Genomic DNA, 20,387 nt, shown 5'->3' on the forward strand with positions numbered 1-20,387 from the left:
ATGAAAGCTGATTAAAGGCTTTTGTCTACTGCACATTGTAACACTATAGGTCTATTTACCATATACAGTCCCCAGCTGTAGGGCTTGCTTCTTGTGTCCGTATTGATAAATGCACATCAAAGCAAAAATCAGTACCGGACACGTGAGCATCAGTCATTTAAAAACTAGTTTATTTCTGTAATCGTGAGCTGCAACCTTTTACAGAGCCAAACCGGACGAGCCTCATCCACTGCACCGACAACTGGAATGTTTTCATTCAGGATCAATAACTTATGTAAAATATTTTTTACAGCAAAAGGATTGAAATTACATAGTAAAATACTGTACAGTGTTTTGCACACAAATTAAGCACTTTTAACATAACATTGTTTGTTCCCTAGAGGCAGACATTTACAGGTCTGGAGTTGATCATTATGGCAAGTGGTTTAATTAGCACGAGGGCTTCAGGAAAATACAAAAATATATAATACTGTATGTGAGACAACAATATTTAGAGGGTGAAGTGGAGGGTTTTGTGGCAAGACAAAGGACCTCAAGGTGATTGGATGAAAAGCAGCAATCCAGGACCTACAAATGCTTGAATAGACTGTTCACCCCAAAATCAAAAATACATATTCTTCCTCTTACCTGTGTGCTATTAAATCAATCTAGATGGTTTTGGTGTGAGTTGCGAGTGTTGGAGATATCAGCTGCAGCGATATCTCCCTCTCTCCAGTGTAATGGAACTAGCTCAGCTAGTAGGAACTATTTTCTTTCTACCATACTACATCCGCCAACTGTATCACAACGCAGGATTCACGTCTTATTCTGCCCAGTAATACAGATGGTTGGGGCTAGTTTGGTAGACAGAAAACATTTCCTCCATGAAAGTGCTCACAACACAGTCTGTGGATTATGAGTAAATGGGTCATGATTTATGGAAAAAAACATTGATGTTGAGTTTTTCAAATGTATTTTTTTTGGTGCTTTGAGCACCACAAGTTGAGTGCCATCTAGTTCCACTATATCTGAGAGAAAGCAAATATCGCCAACACTCTGCAACAAAGATTGATAAAATAGCACTAGGGGTAATATTAAAAATATGTATATTTGATTTTGATGTGAACTGTCCCTTTAATAGAAATAAGTTGGAGAGTGATATAAAGGGGCTGCAGTGGTCCAAGAGTTATAACGTTAATATACCATAAACAACCATATATTCCAGCATATCTCCTATCAATATAATCAAGAACATGTGTTCCTTTTAACCCAGTATTGATTTGTTTCCTTGATTTGTATTGTTTGATGGCTGCGTTGTGAAGCACAAGCTGCTAACATGTGGAGGTGGCAGTTTTTCAAAAGTTTTTGAAAGATTTTGAACATCTTTTGGCAGAGCTTTGAGTCATCGCACTCTGTGCAAGAAAAATGACAAATTTTTCCTCCCTCTTCAAGACACATTGCACATACGGAGAGGTTGATAGACATTTGTTGTATTTACAGTTTAATGTAACACAAACAACCTTGGCTTCACATCTAACTACATTCATCTCCCAGGCGTCATTTGTCTCCCGTCTCCTCTCACCAGCACTTCTGCTGCTCTTGAGTGTCATTCGCGACAGGTGGGTGGACAGTGGCTGCTTTCCGAAGACGTTTACATTCATCAACTCTTCTGTTTTTCTCTTTTAAAAACACAGTACTTGCTATAGTTCTCCCATAGCATTGTGAGAGTTAGACACTAAGGCGGAGTAAGACCTTGGAATTTTTAATAAGACGAAAAAGGGTTTGTCACAGCAGCTACGATGGCAATTTGGTCATGCCCTCTTTCATTTGCTTACTATGCCGAGGGTCCTCTTGTGTTGGATTTGTCATCCTGGCCTCGTCGTGTTTGTGAGCGGACTCTCCTTACCCCTTGACTCTCCTTGGTGAGGTTTCCAGTCAAAGCAGCGTCGTGGACCTGCTTCATGTTCTCCTGGACTTCAGCCTTGGCGTGCTTCAGCAGGTCAGCTTGACCCTGAGAGGGAGAAAAAACAGGAAATCAGGAGAGAAGTGAGGGAGTACGGGGCAGCGAGGAGAGATGAGGACAGAGGGCAGAAGTGGAGGGAGGGAAGTTAAAAAAGAGAGCAAAAAAGATGAGCAACTAGCTAGAGGCCAAAACATGTTCTAATGGTCTGCGCCTGGAGTTATTTGGGTTTTTGTGACTATATGAGTGCTTGTGTGTGTTGCTGACCTTAAGGATGGTGATGTTCCAGCTGAAACTCTCCAGTGCCCGGCTGACCTTGCGACCCCTCAGCCCCTCCTTCGCCGCCAGACTCTGCAGCTTCTCATGAAACTCCATGGCTAGAGCCGAGAATACACACAACCACAGCAGGTTAGAGGACGATGCTTTGTACTTTGTACCTCTATTTGTGTGAACAGAGAAAACAAAATCGTCCATGTTTTCTGTGAAGATGTAATGTGTGTAATAAGCACCATTCAAACTAGAATTTTTTTGTTTTGTAAAACTTTTTGGCGATGTCAGTCACTCGCTCCATCACTGTGGTGCAGACTAAATATCTCAACAACTACTGGATGGATTGCCATGAAATTTTGTGCAGACATTTATGGCCCTCAGAGGATAAATTGTACTTACTGTGATGATCCTCTCATTTCCACCCTTGTGCCACCAGTCATTGTGAGTATGTTATCACGCTGTTTGCTTGGCTCAAAAAGCCATAACTCAATTTTAGGGATGCTATTATGCTGTTGTAGTATACATACTTTGGTTTCGTATTGTACAGTTAATGTTACTAATTACAAGCATAGACCAACCAGCAACCTCCGTGACTGACAAAGAAAGCCAACGTTGAAGTTCTGCAGTTCCCCTGATGGCCACTTGAGGCTGGCTACAGAAACAAGTCAATCCCTACAGATCGCCGTCTTAAAATGCTCAGCTTTGCAGCAGCAATAAACAAGTTCTCAGCATGGACCAAAAAACCTGCTTTGCTCTCCATAGCTAATTTCCCCGTTCATGACAACTGTACGGGGGATGACTTTTTATTCATCCATATACATTTTTATTGTGGAATAAAAGTTGTGCGTAAGTAAGGGCATGGCAGCTTTGAGTGACAAGCTGAAAAAACAAGATGGCAGCAGCCACAATGCCAAACTTGAGGCTTGAAAGCAGCATTCCACAAACCAGTGGGTGATGTCACAGCAGCTACGTCCATTATATACAATAAACTGCACAGACCAGCATTTCCCGAACCTCTTCTCGAGCACCACTTGTCCTACATGTTTTAGATCTCCCCCTGCTCCAGCTGATCAATTAATCCAGTGGCGTTGCAGCAAAAACCATAAACATAAAACATGTTGGAAAAGTGGGGGAAACGCTGGCATGGACTAATAACGCTACAGTTAACATTTTGAGTGCTACAACAATCCTGTTTTAATGTGTTATGTATTGGTACAGGTATCAGGCCTTTCACTGTTCTTAGTTTTCTTTTTCTTTTAAAGACAAAAAACAGCATTAACTTTATTTCATTTCATTCATTGTAAGGAATAAAACATCTACTGGAAACAAGTCTATTTATGGTGGGGCCTGCCATTGTGTCAGGGTGTCCACTCTCATGGCCCCCCTTAGTGGCACCACTGCTCTTGTGTTTTATTATTTGGCTTATGAATTAAGTCAATTTTATGACAGTGAAATACTATTAAAATGTAGTTCGCATAACCACATTTTTTTCCTTGAAGTTTCAGGTGAAGAATCCATTGATGCAGTAATTTTGTGCAGGATAGTCTCCCATTCTCTCATAGCCCTGTATCCCAAATGACACATAATCACCATTTTTAAATAATGTTGTGTTAATTTGGCCACACATAACTTAAAGGTGTGACAGGTTTTCTTTTCTCAATTAAATTAAAGCAACTGTAGTCACTCAACAACAGTGTATGCATGAGAGTACTGTAGCTGTAATTAAACAGGGACACAGGGATGAATTTTCTGTGTACTCATCAGTTAAAGCGGAGAGCACACTGGTCTTGTCTCTTTCAGATATTAAAGCCCACTCACCATTTAACAAAACATCACCACCACCACCACATATTACACAATAGTGAACAGTCCTAATGGACCTCAGAAAGTGTGTCACTCAAACTTTCACTCCTACCACACTTGTGATCAGCCGCTTGGTTCGTGAAAAGAGCAAGAAAAACAAGCCAGATCTACACTGAGCCACGGCTGTGAAAACAGGCTGATGATGGCTTGTATACTTTGTCCAACAAGCTGAAGTTGAGCAACATATCTGCCTGTCTTTTGCAGTGTGTGTGATCAGTAAACACTGTTCACAAAAAACAGACGAGTCAATATTCACGACCGCTCAATAATACTCTGAATGTTGAAACGTAATGCCCTGTGTCTAATACAGTTTTTGTTAGCTGGGCTTGGCTCTATGCCTATTAACCCTTTGAAACCTGCGCAGAGAGGACGACAAGCAACCTTACAAAAGACTGGCCCAAAAATGAGCAAAAAAAAGGTGAAAAGTTACAACAAAATTACCTGGGAAAAAACTACAAAAAAACAACCAAAAAAAGAAACAAGAAAATGCTATTTTTTCTTTTCTGCAACATCATTTTACATATACAATTAAGAGAAAAATAAATGTACATTTTGAACATTTTTAATAATATCTAAAAATCCATCAAAAGTCACCTTCTACCAATTTGTTGCAGTTTGTGGGAGAGTTCTTGCTAAGTGGCTCATTATGTTTTTTCCCATGATTTTGAAAGAAAGAAAATTTCCCAGGTTTAAGAGGTTTAAATGCTATTAAAACGCGTCTGAATGCAGCACGCGAGAAAACTGATGTTGATTCAAGTGTTAAAGGGTTAATAATGTAAGATTTAATAAGTTGTTCCCACACATTGCAGGACCCCCACTTACAGGAAGATAATGTCTCTAAACTTTTGTCTTTATTTCTCTTAATTACATTCACAAATTTTGACATCGTCATATTTGATTAATGACCTTTTTGCCTGACATTTATAAAACCAATCGGTCTGTGAGATTCCATCATCCTCCTGCAGGTTTTACTCTGTTGTCTAGACTCCAGGGAGTCCTGCATTATCTCCTGTCTTCGTACTGCCTACGCTTAACGAAGATGCTTCACATCAATGGAGCCTGATTGCCAAAGTCCTTTTTCGTTGCTGCCCTCAATTAATTGTTATAAACTTCTAATTGATCTCTTCTTGTTGAATCAGACATAAGCATCAGAGAGAGAGAGAGAGAAACAAGGAATGAGCAATCGCAGTGGAATGTAAGTGGATGGAAAATCTGAGAGACAGATGAGGAAAGATAGAGAGAGAGGAAGAGAGAGAAAGACAGAGCGTCACAGAAGTCAGGCTGCCGGCTAGTTAGAGTGTGTGCAATGAGTTGTGTTGTGTGTCTGGCTTCCTCTGACTGCCCCGGGCCACTGTCCTACTGTTACCATGGAAACCCGGAAGTGGGTTAACACGGGGCACACATCACTGTGAGCCATCAACGAGAGCCCAGACGTTAAACGCGCCAAGCTCTGGACCACACACACACACACACACACACACACACACACACACACACACACACACACACACACACACACACACACACACACACACACACACAGGAAAAGAGTAAACAGATTGGATGCGAGTATAATTTAACAATTCCTCACAAATAGTCCCTCCCTGTCACTAAACGTCTGCAAACACAGACTCACACCTGCACACACATACGTTGTCGCTGCTCCATGTTCACACACACCTACAGAAGTTGCCTGGATAATAACCTTTACCGCGTGGTTGCTAGGCAACTCGAAGCCTACGTGCCACTGTAATGGGAGTGTGTCTGTGTGAGTGTGTGCGTGTGTGTGTGTGTTTCCCTGTGAAGCCAAGTGAAGCCAATGGAGAGAACATTATTTCCAAGCCAGTACTGGGACAGTGTACATACAGTTGCAGACAAACATGGTCCTGACCCAGGGGCTTAAAAAACCTTCAGGGCTGGCAAAACAGGACGTAGCAGGAAGTGCTACACCTTCACTTCCTGTCCTCTGTCTGAGCTGTGAGGGGTCGTGATGGGGAAAAGAAAACCTTCAGATCTGACTTCCAGCTTGGCGTCATTAAGAAGCAATCAGGCATATATATTATATATTCAGCAGCATGACTTGAAGTGCGAAATCTATTTATATATCCAGATGTGAGCCTCACCACGATACAGGTCAGGGCCCTGGAGGAAAAGCAGCTGCTCAGCTGATGTTCTTAAAGGGTCAGTTCACCCAAATTACAAAAAAGAGCATTCTTCCAAATGATATCCCCTTATTTGGTGTTTCAGTGATGTTGGCGGAGAGCGGATTGAAATCTGGTGGGTGTGAAGGCCACAGCATATGATTCACATCATTTTCTTAATCATCAAAACATTCAGTGACTCCTCTGGATGCTCTGTATAGAAGCATGTTCACCCATTATGTTTCGTGGCCCATTTATTCACATTTTTCTCTTTCTTTTTCCACACTGTATGTGCGTGGATTTCAAAATGTTCTGCACTCATGTTTTAACATTTTTTAGATTATAAAAATGCCAATTTTAGCATCTTGTTTATATTCTTAAATAGTCAATTTAAATAATATTGATCAGAAAAAGTCCAATGATCATTAAAAGAATCAATATCGGCCTCAAAAATTGAGTGTAGGTTGTATGCTGTTGTATGTACCTTTAGTGGTACTGGCTTTAAATGCCGAGCTTGTAAGAGTAGCCTACCTCTTCTAAAGAGAGGTGAAATAAAAAACAGCCTCTTCCAAGAACTACTGTGGATAAACCACTGACCTAACTGTGAACAGCTTTCATCTGAGCTACTTTCTAGCAACGAAATGGAGCCACACTGTATTGTCTGGATTATCCAGAGTAATGAGGACATTGTCTTTGGAAAGACACATGACTAAGAGCAGCATAACCCCCCCCGAAAATCTCAGTTTTTTTTAATCTGACCTCCAATGGTTTAAATTCTCACCTTGATGCAGTGATGTAACAATATGCTGTGGCATCACTGATGGGTGTTGTTGGGTCTAGAATCTAGAGACAGCAGCAAAACTACGCTTTTCAGCTTGGTGTTAAAGGTTTACTTCCTCAAAATGACCATTTATTTGTCAATTACTTACCCTATAAAATCTGTAAAGAAAACTTTTATTTCTCAAATGCCTCCACGATCAATGAAGAATAGAAAAAACAGATAAATGTTTGATGAACTGACTTCATAGGGGTACAAGTTTAAAAACAGCAAAATGAACAAACTTTAAACAACTCGTCCTGTATAATCTAGGTTTCATTTAATTAGTCATATGCTCAGTACTTCCCAAACAGACAGCCCTTTCAGGCAGGGAACTGAACTAAAAGTAAAACTTATTAATGCTTTTTTCAATGCCAGACTCCACTAACAAAAACAGTAATTTCACCCTGCTGAAGCTCTAAGCTGCTGGTCTACAGCTGCCTAATAGTTTGTGTTATTGTGTGACTTTGCTGAATCAGAACTAACCCTTTAAAACACCAAAGTCACACAATAAACAAACTAACCGATCAAGGCAGTGGTAGACCAGCAGCTGCGCTGTTCAGGAAGGTTAAATTATGGTTTCGTCACGAAGAGTCTGGCTCTGAGAGGAGCATACATAAGGTTCACTTTTAGTTCTGTTTCCCATCAGAAAGGTCTATCTCTTCAGCAAGTACTAAGCATACCGCTGGATGAATGAGACTTGGATTATAGCGTAAGAGTTGTGTGAGATTTTGTAAACATGTTTTCATTTAGTTTTGCTGTTGATGACTTCAATTCATCAAGAATTTTTGGAAGTTTTTGGATTCTCCCTTCACCGTAGAGGCATGTAAGAGAAATAAAGTTTTCTTCAAAAACACGGAGTGAGTGAGTGACAGACAAATTTTCATTTGCAGGTGAAGTATTCCTTTAAGTTTCTTCTTATGAATACTTTTTTAAGTGATTAAGAGACAGACATCTCCAAATCTGACCAAATAAAATCCAAATTAACTGCATGGCTATACCACTAGAAGTAAGTGTTTTTTAACATTTGGATAAACTGGCCCTTTAACACACCAACACATTTTGATACGAAGGTGGATTCACTCTTTCTTCTCCCTTGGTGTTCTTGTCCTCCTCCCAGCATTGCCTCTAGCTATCTATCTCTGCCATCCATCTTCCCACGGCTTTTTTCTCCCTCTACGTTTCAACCCTCTGCTCTGATGTAACTAGCAGACATCCGTCTCTGCCACAAGCCATCCCATGGCTTCCTCTGAGTGACCCGTTTATGCCTCCTCGCTGCCCACCCCTTATTCCAAGACTGTGAGGAAGACCTCCACCTCGGGATCACCTGATCACCATCTTTACTCTGTACACACAGAAAGAGCTTTGTTCATGAGATCAGGCCTCGGGCTCTGCAGCAGCTTTTAATCAGATGAACATACTGGCACCGGACTAAATTATCTCCCTTTCAAATCTCACTTACTAATAATACTACAAGTTATCACATGTGAAATAAAAGTATGATACAGTACAACACGGTTGCATGGTATCTCAGCAGCAGACGGCCTCAGCTGCAGTCCAAGCAGCAAAACGGATGAATGTGTCACAGATTATTTGACCAGTAAGCGATGCTGCAGGTTCAGAAAACCTAAAATAAAGTTCAGTGGAGAATGCAATGAGTTTTCTGGGAGCAAAGTGAAGCAGAGTGCAAATTTGTAAACAACATTCATCTCCGTCAAGCACTTTTTCTCTCTCCACAATGGCCCCAATTGAACCATCATCTTCCTCTCAAAATATCAATTCACTTCAGGTTCACCGTACTTTCTCCTTCGTCTCCTCTTTTCTTTTCACGTGTCTCTCTAAGGCGATACTGAAAAGCGGACAAATTTCATGCATTTCCACTCACAAAACTCTCATAAAAACCAAAGATGCTTAAATACATATACGTCCCAATTGTCTTTTTTTTTTTTTTTTAAAAAAAAAAAAAAACATGACATCTGTTACTGCAGCTTTTTAAAATCCTGCACCTAGAGAGTCTTATAAATAACATTAATGTGTTTATTTTTTCTCTCCCAGCCACTGGTGAACACCTCCAGATGTCAATCACATTGTCTCCTGGGTGACAGCTGTGGACTAAATCGGGGTGGCAGAGGAGATGTGGGTAAAGTGTGTGTGTTGGTGTGTTTGTGGGTTGTTTATTGCCACTCTGACGACAGTCTGGCTGACTAATGTCAGATGACCCAGGGGGCCCTGCTGAAATAAACAAACCTCTGCCAAAGATCACAGGATGATATAAGTCGGTCAGATATGGTGCCCTTCGCGTAACAGAATGAAGGGTGATCGATGGCGAGAGCACGGCCAATTTAAACCCCCTCCGTCCAAAACATACAGATGAACTGGGCCAGTAAAAAGACTCATTTAACCCCGTGTGGCACTGTTGATTCGGCAGATGTCTGCAGAGGATGGGATAGGAAAAATATGGTGGGAGAGGAGAGAACAGGAGAGGAGAGGAAAGTGCAGAAGAGGAAAGAAAATGAAAGGGAAGGTAAGAGAATGAGAAAAGAGGGTAGGACAAGAAAGGAAACAGGATAGAAGACAGGTAAAGGCTAGGAGAGCAAATACAAGGAAAAGAAAGTAAACAAAAAAGGAGGGGATATAAAGAGAAGAGAAGCCTCATACCATAAACAACATACAAAGAAATTTACTCTTATTTTCTTTACATTTTTTTCTTAATTTATTAGCACCCATTATTTTTTAGGATTCACCAGTGTTTTCTTATCGTTGCTCTTCTCTTAGGTGAGAGAAAATTTTACAAGTGGTTGAGAGTACTCGTACCGGAATAAGAGAAAAACATCTTGTTTCACAGGCCACAATTTGTTGCCCAGCGCAAGGAAAAATGTGTTTTTTAATTTTTTTAATACATTTTTTTTTTTAAAAATGCATGAATATCATCTACTTGAATTTAGATCATGTTTCAGAGAAAATATAATGACCAGATAATTAATCCTAGCCACTGTAATTTCAGTTATTGTGCGTCCCTCTGTTGAGTGCTGGAATGTAACTAAGTACTCAAGTACTGCACTTAAGTACAAATCTGAGGAACTGAGATAACAACTTAAACATTAAAGATTTTTGTGCACAAACCTAATGAAAATATACAAGTGCAGCTGAAATAATTAGACGATCAATAAGAAAATTTATTGGCAAGCAATCGTTTATAATCGTGTCAGTCATTTTTCATGCAAAAACATTTCATGGTTCCAGTTTCTCATATGTATGTATGAGGACTTATTACTTTTCCTTTAAAATATTTAAATTATTTTGATTAATTTAAGTTATTTAAGCCTTTTTGAATGCATACTTTTACTTTTAATACTTCAATATATTTTCCCTATACACTTTAAGTTTTTTTAACAGTAGATCTATATCAATTTCACTACTGCAGACGTTCCTCTCCATCTGTTGGTCATGTGCCAGAGTCTTTGCACATGGACACACATGCACACCTGCCTGTAAATAGTGTTTAAGTTGCATTACCTCCGCTAATAGATGACTTTTGATCAAGTGGGATTCAGCACTTAGCATACCTGGGTATGATCAGATTTGGATGGTTGAGAACGTTTGGTGCATCTGTAGTTGACTTCTTTTATATTTTTCTCTTTTCAGAAAATTAAGAGAAAATATAAGAGAAATTTAAGGGAATGTTGCTGCATGAGGCCCAAAAGGAGGATACAGGAAAAGGCAATGCATGGAAGGGAAAGAAACAAGAGGAACGGTGAAGGGGAGAGGAGAGAGCATAGGAGGAAAGAAAAGGAAAGAGCATACAAGGACATCAGAAGAGAGAAAATTAATGAGAATGCGAGGAGTGGGAAGGAGAGGGCAAGAAAGAGGAGAGAAGAGAAGAGAAGGAGAGACCATAACAGGAAAGACAGGGATGGACATGAAAAGCAAGGAAATAAAAATAGGAGAGGAACTGAGTGGAAGGGCGTTAAGTTAATGACAAAAGCAGCCACTGCAGTGTGGAGAACGGCACCGCTGAAGAGGCTGTGTGGGAGTTGTCATGAGCAGACAGGGAACACAGGCACTGCCTGGTCTCTACACACACATTACAACACACGCTCTAGCATCATATCATACACACACTGACAAGCAACACACACACACAGTCTACACACCCATTGTCTGTATATGCAGGATCTTGTCATAGATTCCACCGGAGAGCTCGATCACTGCTCTGCTTGCCTGGACCATCTGCAGACAGGGACACACATATTAGCATGAAACACACACACCATAAACCCTTCTTGTTTTTGTGTGTAAATCACACATTTAAGCACATACACAGTCTGTTTTATAGTCAGCTGTAAAAGAATACAATTTACTCCACATTAAATTGAGGTAAATCACATGGGAGGTGAGCATTTATAATTAGATAAAACACTATTGTGACGTTTTTGCATGTCAACAATTGTTAAATTCACTGAAATAGCCAATTAGAGTTTACTCTTTATGCTGTTTTACCACAAAATGCACAGCAGACATATATATATATATACTCGTGAAGGCACCCACAGGGACCATTGTGACAGGTCCTTCAAAGTAATGACCACACACACACACAGGAATGACACGAGTAGCTTCGGCCTGATTAATTCTGCACCTCCTCTCACAAAACCCGTGGGACGTGACCCCTCAGTGGGAAAAAAAAACACTGTTTGACAAATAAGGGATTAACTACAGTACATAAATTTGGCCAGATCCAATTCAATAAGACACACACACACTCTCTCTCTCTCATCCTCATTTCATATCTCTGTTCTCTGCCTCTCCCTCCAGGCATCAGGATTGAGGTGTGGAATCCATTTAGGGCGAACGACATTCAAATCTATGCTAATGGTATTCAGCAAGCTTTTTCAACTCTGATCCGCTTGGCTGGAAACGGAAGTGGCTAAACACAAACACACACACACACACACACACGATCATACATTCTTTCTGCACACATAGACAGTCACACGTGCAGACACTAGTTGCATAGCAGTGACAAACAACCCTAGTTAAATTAAAGTGTCACAATTTATACACTAAAACCTTAATCATAACTTAATAAGACCAGAAACAGACCCATTTGTCTCCACTACAGCCTGTTTCTAGCTACAAAAACTCTCACTCACAACACACACACACACACACACACACACACACACACACACACACACACACACACACACACACACACACACACACACACACACACACACAAACACACACACACACACACACTCGCTCACATCACTATTCTCTCTGGACAGTATCTCCAAATTGGCAATTCATACTGACTGTCCATCATCCGAACCCAAGAGACTCCTGGGGAATATCTAATATGAAACACGAACAAGTGCACTTTGAGCAAATATCAATTTAAAAAGTACTGCAGCCAGCGGGCAGACAGATGGCGGAAAAAGGGGAGTGTAATGTTGTTTACTGCAGCAACACTTTAACATTGCAAGACTAAAGGCGAGAGTGTTGGACCACAGCTGTACTGAAACACTTACAGGTGGCCGACCACAATCTAAAAAACAACCCCAACGGAAGAAAGAGGAGGAGGCTGAGAGACAGAGACCACAGTTACTTCATTAATCAATCAGTCGATTTAAAGAAAATTAATTGCCAACTATTTTGATTAACATTGAAGTATTTGTCTATTTTTTTAATGATTTTGAGTTTTGGGAGTGTTATTTTCAATTATATTTATAATATATTTATGTGAGTTTTATATGCTTTTTTGTTTTTTATTAAGAATTTTGAGCTTGGGGTGTGTTTTCTATTTTTTTCTTAATAACTTCAATGGCTTTTCTCTTTATTTTTGAAGTTTTGGGCTATTCTTTTCTAACAATCTTATTTTTTAAATATTTTTTTTAAAGATTTGTTTGCATTGGGTACTTTTTCTTTTGAATACTTTTAGTACATTTTCCTGATTATTCTTACTTTTACTTAAGTACCATTTTCGACGCAGGACTTTTACTTCTAACAGTATTTTCACAGGGTGGTATTTACTTTAACTTAAGTGAAGGATCTGAATACTTCTTCCACCACAGAGAGTATGTTGACAGTGAGATATGAAAGCGAGGAAGCCTGACATTGTTACCTCAACCCAAACAAACTGATTCATTCAGCTGTATTGACTTTTTGATGAGTCCACTAACAGACCAATTGACCGCTCTGCCCCCTTTTTTCCTCTCTCTCCCTCTTTTGCTCTTTGTATTCATTTCCGGGGGGAGGTTGGGTTTATTTTTAGACATCATTAAATGAATTAAGTCTGTTAAATAACTCTCTCCTCAGTCGATGAAAAGTCCACAGTTTATTTGGGTGGAAACACGCTGTGGATTCAGGCCAAGGTGAGGATGTCGCCGATGTTTTTTATGAGTCTTGTTAAAGCCAGAAAAAAATGGGAATGTTGTCTGCTACATAACAATGAGAGCCTGCTTTGTGTCTGAGGACATATTGGTTAAAAAGGAAGCTTTTGTCTGCAAGGGTGGGGAGGTTTCATTCTTAGGTCAAGTAGACAGAAGATGGGATGTGGTTCGCAGATTTGTGATCTTCGCTGCTTTTGTTTGGTCTTCCCTTCCTGTTAATATATTTCAGAGATGTTAGACTCATTCATCTGGTGAAAAAACATACGCATAATAAGGTACATATTAGGTACTGTATGCTATTTTATAGTTGCAGACCTATTAATTGTTTTTATTGCCAATGGGTAAACAGGTTGTAATGTAACCCAAAAACGGTGACTTCGCCCACCTTTCTCAGCTGCCTACAGCTTTATTATAACTTGCCGTTATCTTTGGACTGACTTAGTAAAGGACCAGGGCCCAATTCTTTCCACAAAATCCACAGGATGTGTGATCGCGCAGGTTTCCAAGTTTCTGTCTTCTCTTCAGCTTTGCTACAACGTAAACATTAAGCTATGGAGTGCACGCACCTGAGCGACCCTACAGCGACTGCAGTAGGGTCACAGATTTTGTGAAGTTGCATACAGAACATTTAACTGTCAACTACCTTCTTTACTCACCATTTCATAAGTGGAGACAACCCGACGAAGGACGTCAGGCAGGGGCCCCTGGGGCTCCAGTGTGGGGTAGTGGTCTCGGAGGTCAAACAGTAATAAAGGTGCTCCATCTGGTCCTGACACCCTGGAGCCCAGAGCTAGAACGCACTGCATGAGGTTAGCCACCGCCGACACCCCGCACAGCTCCCTGAACACTGCTACAGAGTTCTGTTGGAGAGAAGAAGAGGACAGACAAATGTTAGACCAGGGTTCCTGCAGATCAAGGCAGATTTAACACTTTTAAAGACTTTTTTAATGCCACTCGGAATTAAGTTTAAGGTCACATGTTGGAAAAACAGCTCTTTTTAGAGTGGAATACATGGAAGACATTGAACATATAATATTATCATGAAGGTATCTATTTGGTTTACCAATAGAGGAAGAAAATATCTGGCATTTCCGGCCTGTTTTCAGGACGATTTTGTGTTTCTCACTCTTAATTGACAAAAAAAAAGATGTTGGCAATTATTTTTAAATTTTACAATGCAACGTCAGAAAAAAGATTAATAAAATCAAACTTCCTATGTCTGAGCATTTTTAAGACTTCTGAAGGATTCATTTAAGTCAATTTATTACTAATTAAGGCCTTATTTTAAGATTATTAATTCAATGCCCTTTAAAACTTTTTAAGGATCCATGGGAACCCTGTTACACCTGCAAATTGAATAATCTTTCTTATTTTATGACCCCGATGGAAAAACAGTACAGAGACACAGAGTGAAATCAAAACAAAATTACAGAAAGTTGGTAAAATCTCTTCCCCACTACATCTCCCAACTTGGTTTGCTTTCACTTTCTCTCTCACAACACACACACACACACACACACACACACACACACACACACACACACACACACACACACACACAGAGGTAATCAAAAGCCACTCCTGCAACAGAGCTATTTGTCTTTTCCTTCGACTATTGATTTGCTCCCCTGCAGTTCTCTCTTGCTGCTGTGCTGTTGTAGCAGTTCCGGCTGGAATGGAAGAAATCAAGAGACGTGGATGCCAACAGTCTCACCACTCCAGCTGAACATACTGTATAATTATTGTTTTTACTGCCCCAGGGTGACACAAGCACCCACAGAACAAATTACTGCCTAGAACATAAAGGCTAGACCCACTTCTAACAACTGGAGAAAATGCATCACTAGTCTTCTCTTTTTTTTCCCAGTTGCAGAAAAAAAGTCATTGTTCAATTTTCATAACATTCTTCATAATCAAGGGACCTAAAAATATATGATTCCACATTCAGTTTTCACACTTGAAACCTGGAGTGACATCACTTTTCTTTTGCTGCTCTCAGACGCCTTTCAAAAGTGTTTAACCCTTTGAACCCCGAGCAGATTTGTGAGATTTCTTGCAAAAACACTGAAAAAGATGCAATAAACAACTTAGTTAATGTTCCAAAACTTGCAAAACATTGGCAGAATTAGAAAATGATTTTTAAAAACCTGGGGGAAAATGTCTAGGGAAAAAAAGAAAAAAGCTAGGAAAATCACTATTTTCATGGTGAAACTAATTTAATATATACAATTATTTTACAAAATTATTATACATTTTAGGCATTTTCCAACTTGTTTTTCTTTTTTTTTCTTTGTATTTTTTGTTTAGATTTTTTAAATTATTAATCTTCAGGTAATTTCACTGCCTTCTTCCCTTTTTTCATTTTTTTACAGTTATTTTTTTGGCTTTTGCCTGTTTGGAGATAGGAAACCTTGAGCATGAAACGGGGAGAAAGAAGTAATGACATGCAGCAAAGGGCCGAGGTCGGAATCGAACTCGCAGCCACTGTGGCGAGGACGTAGCCTCTGTACATGGAGGCACCTGCCCTACTAGTTGAGCTACTGGCTGCCCTTTCATCCCATATTTTTAAACTAAATCAAGCCAATATGCTCAGGTATCAAAGGGTTAATGAACATGAATAAAGCAAAACTGTATTAAAGAAATAGCAATCAAACTTCCCAGAGTCCAGTTGTTGTCTGACCGACAATCTGCATATTCAGTGGCATACTGGCTTTCTTCCTCACCTGCATGTTTTCCCTCAGGTCAGTGGCTTCTCTCAGCGGAGGAGCAGCCATTTTGAAAATCTCATCCACTGCTCGGATCCCCAAGTCCCTCAGAGCTGTGTAATCCCTCCCCTTGCGGGCTTTCCGCACAGACAGTCCCCTTTTGTGAGGCTTTCCCCCTCCTCTCCGATTGGTCAGGGCCACATGGACAAAAAGCTTGGCGTGGGGAAGCTCCTCCCCTGTCAGAGACTGGAGTGGTACATGCCGGTAGCCCGGCTGAAGACACTCCAAAGGGATGGTGTACTGACCTGAGGTGGTACACAAATCACAAATAATATCAAAGCATTTTAAAGAAATATGACAAACTGGTTCCACTCTAGTACAAACTTAAGCTCTGAAATCATTTCAATTAATGAATGAATGCCTTTATTGTCATTGCATGCTCACATACGAGATTTAGTGTCTTTCATTATATATTTTTTTTAAAAGTCCATACAGTCCATTCACAGTGACACCGACCTATGAACTCATCTCCTATGAAGTCATCATCAAGGACCACAAAGCGAACCATGGCGAGCTCCGGCAGGTTGATCTGGAACTCAAAGCTCTCATCGAAGACAGGATTGTCCCCATTCTGCATCACCGTCCTGGTGCGACGCTCTGTGCAGTCAGCTGGGATGCCGTGGATCTCAACATAAACATAGGGGTCCACCACATCTCCTTTGGCCCCCGACCCCCTCGGCCTAGGCAGGTTCTGTCCGCTTATCACCTGGGAAAGGGGTAAAAATAAAGGTTGTTCACTCATTGGTTTTTGGAATATAATTATCACTTTAGAGGATTATTCCACTTAGATACAACTTCACATTTTTCTCGTTTGACACATTATTTCATCACACCTTCACATGCAGCAGCTGTGGAGATACCCCTGGCACCGTGTCCCTGGTGTCGGCACTGAAATAAGACACCTCCTGCCGCATGATGGCCGGCCGCAGAACGTAACCACAGCTCCCATTCTGCCTGAACCAGGCCGTGTTCAGGTCCATCATTAGTCCTGCTGTCTGAAAATTCATAGACACAATCTGGCAACCGCATTTCCACAGGTCCTGAGGGTTCATGTTGCTCGAGTCAATACGCATGGGGCTGGGGTACACCCGGGACAGGAAATGCTTATTGTGATTGACAAACTCGCCGGGGTTCTCGCCAGCGAGACGCACAGCCAGAGACTCGTGAAAGGAACACAATTCCCAAGGCTTCTGGCTTTTGGATGATGTTGGGAAGTCAACAAATTGGACTGAGCAGCAAAGAGTTACTAGGTTGGAGAGTTCTTTCAAGAGTTGGAAACGTTTGGGGAGTAGATGAAGAGGACTACACTGAGTGACAGCTGTGAAAGAGACACTCTTCTGCACCGTGTCCTTCTCATTTCCTGCCCCTCCACTGTTAGCTGCTTTAATCCTTTGACACATCTCTGCACCTTCATCCTCCTCACTTACTTCCCCATCCTGCCCATCAGGACCTGGCCCCAACTTTTTACCTTTTAGTAGGATTCGATGCCTGAGGGCATGCGGTGATGGCAGGTATGACTCCCCTTCGTATGGAGCATCTGTGTATAACCTGTCTCCTAGTATCCTCACAAGATGTTGCAACATCACTCTCTGTTGTTGAAGTGAACAGTGGTTCTCAATACATACAATTAACGGGTACTGCGAGGCCACAAATGCAAACTTTCCAATTGCTTCTAGCACACAACGCAAGGACAGAGGTGGGGAGAGGGTGTGTCCGGTGCACACCACTGGCTCCTCATCTGGGCCATCCCAGACATCTACCTCCACACATCGACAACCCATTTTGAGGGCACGGATGTAGCCAGAGATGTCAGACGGACCTCGAAACTGGTCCTCAATGAGGTAGGTGTTGTGGGAGGAGTTGATGTAGTAGTGAGACAAAGGCTGGGACATGTCCTGGCACACTGTGTCGTGCTCCCTGTCAAAGAGGTGGCACTCTACTGAAGTGAGGTAGCTGGTGAAGCCGTCCAGTGACAGGAATCCCTGCTGCCGGCCCTGCTCTGATGGCTCGTGGGACTGGATGAGCTTCAGGCTGGTCTCCTCGCTCACCTGGAGGACACAGTAAGACAGAGGAATTTAGAGACGATGTAGAAATCAGTCTAGGGCTGCCCCTTGAAAGTCAGAGATTCAAATTATCAGTCAGAGACCCCTCAGACGACTGAGATTGCTTCAAGCCGAGCAGTCGTTTTTGTTAATTTTTTGCTAGTAAGTGTGCTGTGCAGTTTATTTCTGGGGACGTTTTGATCTCCAGATTTTGCTACAGAGTGAGTGCTCTTGACTGTCACGCTACTCAATTCAAGCTGTGGCACAGAGGAGATACTTGGCACAGCGGGAGAGAAAGACTGCTCTGCTGCTTAGAAGTGGTGAGATTACAGCTCAAAGCAAGCTATTTTGCCACAGTCTCTGGCTTTTGTTTGATATCTAGGGTTGGCAAAAAAATGCTGTTGTACATTTGCAATCCCTTGTTAGGACCGTTTTTTGACTATATCACGTGATTGCTGCTATCACACTCAACATCCCACTGAGCCTATTCAAACTTTAAAACTTCATATGACAAAACAAAACGAATCATCAAATATTCATATTAAACAGCCAAATCCTATTCCACTGACATTATTCGGAGTCGGTACAACCTTATTAGAACTGATTTAAAGATTTTACTGATCACATTTAAAACTCATCTGGGTCTAGCCCCAAGCTACATAACAGAAATGTTGACCCTTTATTAGCCAGTTCGCAGCCTTAGATCTTCAGGTGGGGCCCCTCTGGCTGTTTCAAAGTCAAGGCTAAAAACTCAAGTTGACCGAGCCTTTGCCATCAGGGCCTCTCTGCTTTAGGATGACCTGCCTGAAGAGATAAGGCTCAAAGAATCAGTGATTTCGTTTAAATCACTTAAAACCCATTATCATAGACTTACTTTTGTGTGATGCCATCTTTTCACTTATATCTTATTTCTTTTAATTTATTTATTTGTTATATTTTTTTATTTTACCTATTTCATTTATGTTTTATTTATTTTATTTCTTTTTATTTGTAGTTTTATTGCTTTTGTTGTTTTTGGTCTATATGTTTCAATTATTTTATATTGACCTTTTATCGTACTGCATCTTGCATTATTTGTCCTCTTGTCTTAATTTTATCCTGACTCTACCTTAGCTTCCTTTTGCATATGTTCTGTAGGACTGTTTGGCTTTGTGTTGCTGTATTGCCTTCAATGTATACCATTTCTGCTTTTGCTTTGTTTGTCAAAGCACTTTGTAAACTCTGATTTTAAAGGGCTATATTAATAAAGTGATTATTATTATTATTATCACAGTGGGGACTGGGATTGTGTTTTGTGTTACCCACTTGAGCCATGCCTTGCTCAGCCTCGAGGAACCTCATCAGGTCTTTGGTGTCCAGGAACTCCTTGTTGCTAGAGAACTGCACCAACAGAAAGTAGATCTCAGGGCGTGTGCAAAAGTCATGGAAGACCTTGATGAACTCCTGCTGGGTGACTCGCTCATTTCTTGCTATTAGTCTTTTGTTTTCACCATGATCTTTAACTCCAGATTCATTATCTAGAGCAAGACCACACATCTTCTCCCTAACTCTCTGAAGCTCTTTGAACCTGTGCTCCACTTTGCCCTTGCCCACTCCAGGGTTCACGCTCTGTATCAATCTAACAGCTGACTGCAAGTGGATGCCTTTCTCGACGTCTTCCAGTGTGTCCGAATCAGCAGCAGAGGAAAACAACTGCTCCAGCCAGCCAAGGCGAAGGCTGTCCTGACTGCTGGCGAGCATGTCCAGGGCATGTTTCCCATACTGTATCAGATACCTGGAGGATGAACAGACGATGCAACAGGAGAGAATATTTCCCCACATTACAAACATTTTCATTTTCATCTCAAGCATTTTGCTGACACTCATAAAATACAGTATAAAATTATATTACAGCAGCAGTAGAATCAGTGTAAGTCAAATCACATTTACTGCCATAGCCTTCGATCACAAACACGTCTCAAAGGACTACACAAAGAAATCATCCGAAGATCTCGCTGTTAACTACGATATTATCAGTTTAAAAACACAAGCGAAAAAGCAAAGCCTAAGACACAAGATTATTACTTTGGAAATAAAGATCCTAGCTAAATTAGCTAGATTAGCCTAGCCTACCCCTCATGTACAAACCACAGTTCAACCATACATTAAATCTGTG

At 40.9% G+C, this 20,387-nt stretch overlaps 1 protein-coding gene across 5 annotated transcripts in view; it reads right to left on the bottom strand.

Moving 5' to 3' along the window:
• The window catches only part of LOC121957495 (inactive phospholipase C-like protein 2), a 40,177-nt gene that overhangs the window by 4,465 nt on the left and 15,325 nt on the right, over nt 1-20,387 (bottom strand). For 4 of the 5 annotated variants that reach the window (XR_015779560.1, XR_015779558.1, XR_015779559.1 and 1 more), the window contains exons 5-12: nt 19,538-20,006; nt 17,024-18,238; nt 16,647-16,896; nt 16,149-16,435; nt 14,082-14,285; nt 11,185-11,260; nt 2,207-2,316; nt 1,815-1,990 (exon numbers count right to left, since the gene is read on the bottom strand). Coding sequence is in view for 1 of the 5 variants with exons in the window: in XM_042506090.2 (XP_042362024.2) it covers nt 1,814-1,990; nt 2,207-2,316; nt 11,185-11,260; nt 14,082-14,285; nt 16,149-16,435; nt 16,647-16,896; nt 17,024-18,238; nt 19,538-20,006 (2,788 nt within the window). In the remaining 4 variants the exon portion in view is untranslated. Of the gene's footprint in view, nt 1-148; nt 1,991-2,206; nt 2,317-11,184; nt 11,261-14,081; nt 14,286-16,148; nt 16,436-16,646; nt 16,897-17,023; nt 18,239-19,537; nt 20,007-20,387 lie in introns of those variants that run through there. The other variant, XM_042506090.2, reaches the window with a different exon arrangement.

This window comes from Plectropomus leopardus, chromosome 17, assembly GCF_026936395.1.
Source record: "Plectropomus leopardus strain MGB_pleo_1.0 chromosome 17, ASM2693639v1, whole genome shotgun sequence".
Classification (NCBI taxonomy): domain Eukaryota; kingdom Metazoa; phylum Chordata; class Actinopteri; order Perciformes; family Serranidae; genus Plectropomus; species Plectropomus leopardus.